Genomic DNA, 5662 nt, shown 5'->3' with positions numbered 1-5662 from the left:
TGATATTTCATGTTCTGGGTTATTAGTGTAAAGATATTTGTGTTTTAGGGGTTAGTGTCTTGGGGTTATACCAACAAAAGCTAGAGGCATGTCTCGAGTGCACCTCTACGATGATTTGTGAGATTTATTTCCTATGCTTATCTAGGCCTAATTGTGTAATTGAGGTCACATAAGGGTCCTACTTCTCTTCCATTATAAATTTATTTTATTGAATTAGTTTAGTATCGATATGGCGATGAGTGTGATTCATTTGATTTACTATGTTATTGAAATATGGTTTCTTGGTGCTCTTGGAGCCTAATTTCTTAATGTGATGGTTAAAAGAGATCTTCTTGTATCTAGGTTTCATGTTTAGAACCTAGAGAGGTTGCTATGAGATTTTCATCTCGATTCATATATGACATTGGTTTTGATGTCCATATATTAAAGGTTGAACAAATGTGGATCCTTTTGCGATTTTGCAATTTTATTAAACATGTTTCAAATCCTATTTGTGTTTCTTTGTGATGAACTATTGGAAATTATTTATTTAATTTTTTCGTGCTCTTTGAAGTTTTGGTTTGGATCATTGGGGAGGTTTTTTTAATAGAAGTGCTAGGAGACTGGTTCACAATAGGGGTCGGGACCCTAAGTGACTACTAGGATAACCCATTGTGCAGTTATAATCAACTGATAACATAATAAAATGATTTAGGTTGGATTATACATTAAACAAGATAAATGGGATACCTCACCCATGACTTTGAGTGCTTGTATAAATTAAGAATGGCTTCTAGAGAAGGCCAAGCTATTTGTGGGGCATTGTTGGCTTCCTTATCCTTACAAAAGGTTTTTGGTTACACACGAGTTCCACTTGGAGGATAGGGTCTAGAGAGATTGTTAGGGTATCTCAAGAGTGGGAGTTGTGTGATGAAACTTTGGTGTATGTGTCTTATGGTTTCCTTTAGTTTTTCATGCTGTTCACCACTACTATCTTATGATGCTATGATATCTTGTGGTTTTGATCATGGTAGCTTTTGTATATATCCTTATGTTGTTACTCTATATCCTTGGGTATCTTAAATATAACATAGTTTAGTTTTTTAAGTAGATGAATTCTTGTCTTGTTCATGAGCTTACTAGATAGATTATACATCCTCATTGTACTTTCATATTAATTTCATGATGGATGATCATTAATTGTACCTTGTGAAATATGTCGTATTATGAATTTTGGCATTGTAAATGTACATTCTTATAATTATTGAAGCATAACATTCAAGTTTGAATAGTTCACTTATGTAATTAATTATTATCATACATGGATTAGTGCTTAATATAAATGTAGTTAGTATTATTAATCAAGTGTTCATTTAATCATGGTTTAATTGATTTAATTGTATGTTTATGCATTGCTTAGTAGCAATGCCAGGGAACCTAAAATGACACTGGGTAGTGTTTTGATGTTTATCACTTATGCATTGTGCATCATTTAATTTGTTGTCATTATATATACATCATTATGTTAAAAGTAAATATCTATGCTATTAGGAAAAAATAATACCATTTTCTTAATAAATTCTTATTTTCCTCTCATGTTCATAGATGAGGCACCACAACATAAAATAAAATAGTTCTACACTTAAATTGGACAACCTATAAGTAAATAAATAGTTTTAAATTAAAATCTCTCAAGTACTTTTTTAGAGAGATTCAATTAATAGAATTGCATGTTTGATTCATTTACTTTAGGATTATTCATTTGTTAAAATTGTAAATTTGTTATAATTTTTAATAAATTTTAAAATTTCTCTCTTAAAATATTTTGAAATCATTATAATGACACTTCTAAATAATTTTAAAAACTTTTGTCTTTTGCAATGAATTATTATCTTATTAAAATTAATATATTAAAAAAAATTTAATAACTTTTTAAAAATAAATCTATTTACAAATAAATTATCCGTAAAATAATAAAATTAATAATATTATACATTATATGTTTGTATTTGTAATATTCAATATTTATAAGAAATTAATAAATACATCTAACATTTACCATAAACCAAACAAATTTTCAATAGTTTATTAAAACATTACAGGTATTGATCAACGTTGGTGAAGTTCATCCAACATTATATCTTATTTTTCAAAAGAATAAATGTAATGCTAGAAAGCTTAAAACACAAAACTAATCACACCATTCTGAATTCAGTTCATTGGGGTGCATAAAACCAATATATTGCAGTATATGGTGACAAGTAGATATCTCCAATTTGGGTTCCATTAATGCTTGCAGGAGGTTTTCCTCCAGTTGTAGAAACTCTTAGCACGTATGAGACAGATGATAGCAAGTATCTAGAATTAAAAAAAAAAAAACAATAAAATGTAAAAGTCAAATGGTAGCACCTATTTAATGTTAAAATTAAACAAACAAAAAAAACCCAAACCTCCTAATTTATAAATTCATGTTGACATATTTTTAATTTTGTATAGATAAAAAAAGTAACTAAGAAACTTACATGCTTCCCATATGACTTGTAGCTTGCAGGGAAAGCCATGGAATAGAATTTGGATCAACTGTTTCTCTACTTTGAAGCTTTGCAGTTACCCTACTGTAGGGCATGAATGTTTCCCATGTGGGTTGTCCTCCATCAAGATCTGGCTCACTTAGCAAATAATGCCTTCCAATGACCTCTTGTCCTGGAATTGATGATAATTCAGCTGAAACATTTTTTTGTGCCCATGTAGATCCATTGAAGGAATATATTTGCATGCCTTGACCAAAGTAGCTCTTCATAGATACATTTGCATTTGCAATTGAAAGAGTGGGGGGAAGGCCCAAAGGTTCACTCAGTTGCCCTACATAAAAACTATACAATGCTTCATAATTTACTTGAATCATCTCTCCTGTATTATTGCAACTTGTTTGTGGAATATTACCACCTTTGCTTTCAGACCTTGAGATATAAGAGACCTTAGCAAAGGCACTAGGGCCACTATGAGAAGTTGCTTGCAATAATAGATCTGGGATTGTATCTAACACTTCTCTTCTTCCAATCACTTTTCCTGCAAAAGCAACAACTAATAAATCATTCTTCAATTGTTCTTAAATCTACTACTTGTCCTTTATTAGATGCTATAACATTGGTTCAGCATAATATCTCATTAAAATGAAAGTTTCATATTATACTAATCAAGTTTGATGAAAAAATTCTCTTCACAAGCTAATTCACAACAATAGTATTAATAATTCATTATAAATTGAGGAAATCTGATATCATTTAGTTTAACTTATAAGATTGATACCAATAAGATGAATATATTGAATTTATGCAGATTTTCAGTACATAGGAGAGTGGAAAGAAGTTTGAGAGGTCTGGTCTCTTCCAGCCAATGTGGTATGAGAGGGATGCAGCTATCCTCCCTACAAACTGTACAGTCGACCAATTTTAAAAAAATCGAAGACATCATAGATTTTTCGGATAATTTCAGCATTTGATCTTCATGATCTGCATAGTTTGTAGTCGAAAACAACAAAAAATTTGGAAAAAACTAACTATGAATGTGGAAAAAAAAAAGTTTGACTTTGTTTTGTCTTTAGTGCATTTTGTCTGGAGATTAGCCTGTTCCATATCAGAGGACATGTCATGCCAACATCACCGATCACATTAAAAAACGAATCTTCAATTCAATTCGGTTTTATTCTCGCACTTTATTTATGCATTTCAGTTTATAATGGGCTGTGAAAACCCATTCTTTAATATCTTTTTATTAAAGAGTTTTGGTTTAATTGTCACTGACCTGTGACTGTACTGGTAGTGCTGCTCTGCCCATCAAAATATGACCAGGTAGGCTTTCCTCCTTGTCCATCTGCATAAGGAAGGAAATAATGTTGACCGCTTGGATGGGAATATGTAGAATTCATCCATCCATACAAGTCTGCAGTGGCATGATCAAGACTATATGAACGGTTTTCATCACACTTGTAAACTTGCACGCCTCTGCCTCTTAGTGTGGTAAACAGTCTAAACAAAGAATGAACATAATTTCAATTAGAGAAACTACATGTATAAGTTATACTATTGACTAGCAATGGCCTTAGTACTGAATATATACTGAAAATAAAAAGAGTTCAAAACAAAATCTAAACAAGCAATAGACATAATCTCAATTAGACAAACTAAATGTAAGTATAAACTTAACTGAATATATATTGAAAATAAAAACACTTAAAAAACAAACTCTAATTACATGTTTCCCGTAGGAGGTTGTATGGAAACAGATGCTTTGGCTATGGCAGCAAGAACACACAGAAATGCAAACGATTTCAACACAATTAGTGAAGCCATTTTGGTTGGTTTTTCTAAGTGCATATTGCTTATGCATCTCTAGTTCTAATAGACATTTGAGAGAGCTCTTTGCCTCGTTCTTGTGTCTCAAAGTTGGCAAGAAAGGGAATTATATAGCTGTTTTCAATGTATTTTTATCCATATAATCTGCTGGCCTAGAGATATTCGTCACAGATATTCGACTTACATATGGCAGTATATACACTTTTGAAGTTGAGGACAGACAGATTTGTTGTTTGAATGTTTATCAGCTTCTTCACTAAGGACGGCCACAGTTGTTGGGTATTGACAGCTCATTATGCTGTATCATTGTTTATATCCAACCATGGCCAAGCAATTTTTATTGGACCGGTTTACCGAGAATTCTATAGCTGTCATAATCTAAAGATATTCGCAGAATCTCTCCGTAAATAAAAATAAAGAACTTTTAAGAGAGTTGACTTATTCCTTATTTGTTGAATATGGATGAATTTGTGTAACTAGCAGTGATTTACAGTGCAGGAGGGTGAGGCTATGGTCGCGCCGTAGCAGTTTACGACGTGGAGGAGGAGAAATGGGATTATCTTCCTTACATTCACTGGAGCTTCCTGAGGCCCTGCCACAGTTCCTTCACTGATGACAAATTATATGTGGCGCAAGGAAATACAGATAGGCCAATTGTGGAATATTACGATCCATACACGCGAGAATGGTCATACATTGCTAATTTCCCGTAGATTATTATACCCGTTACCATCTTGAATTCCCACCTTTACCTGCATTTGGGTGTTTATTCTTTTTTTCGTATGGGAGAATTATACAATTCGATTATGTGGAGAAGCGATTCCACACTATAGAAGAACGTGTTGGTCTGTTGATCCGATTCAAGGGTATGACATTGTGGAAAGGTCAAAGTTTTATATTCGGAACCGATAGTAGATGTTGTAAGCTGTATCTGTTCGGGCCTGGACACGAGGGGACGAAAGGGAAGTGGACTCTCCTCAGCAGTTGGCATTGAGAGGATATGGACGAGCCATATGGTTCTCATTACAACAAGTGCTGTGGAACATTGACATCGTGATTCTCGCGATTTGTATTTGCAAAAAAGAAGAAAACTTACACTTTAATTTGATAAAATTTAGGTTGGATTTTGTTAAATTCAGTTTAACATATTTTTATTTTTAGAGCTTAGTTTGGTTTAATGTTGAAATATGTTTAGGTTTTAGATACTGGATATAATTTATAATTTGGTTTACTATGAGAGTTAGGTTTCAATGTTTAGTGTAGGACTAATTTCAGTTTTCAATTTAGTGAATATCTTAGTTTAATTTAGTTTAGCTAGAATTTAGATC

General features: G+C 32.3%; 1 protein-coding gene across 1 annotated transcript; it reads right to left on the bottom strand.

Annotated features, from left to right (window-relative positions):
* Window positions 1-2195: 2195 nt before the first annotated feature.
* Window positions 2196-4331, bottom strand: LOC149550875 (uncharacterized). The gene is made up of 4 exons (XM_089790013.1): window positions 4234-4331; window positions 3784-4007; window positions 2502-3048; window positions 2196-2337 (listed from the first exon to the last, which is right to left on the bottom strand). The coding sequence occupies exons 1-4, from the start codon at window positions 4329-4331 to the stop codon at window positions 2196-2198; spliced, it is 1011 nt and encodes a 336-aa protein (XP_089646139.1).
* Between the last annotated feature and the right edge of the window lie 1331 nt (window positions 4332-5662).

This window comes from Cupressus sempervirens, chromosome 6, assembly GCF_028749045.1.
Source record: "Cupressus sempervirens isolate cs-2001-9-10 chromosome 6, ASM2874904v1, whole genome shotgun sequence".
NCBI classification, from domain to species: Eukaryota; Viridiplantae; Streptophyta; class Pinopsida; order Cupressales; family Cupressaceae; genus Cupressus; species Cupressus sempervirens.
This window is presented reverse-complemented; position numbering and strand designations above follow the sequence as displayed.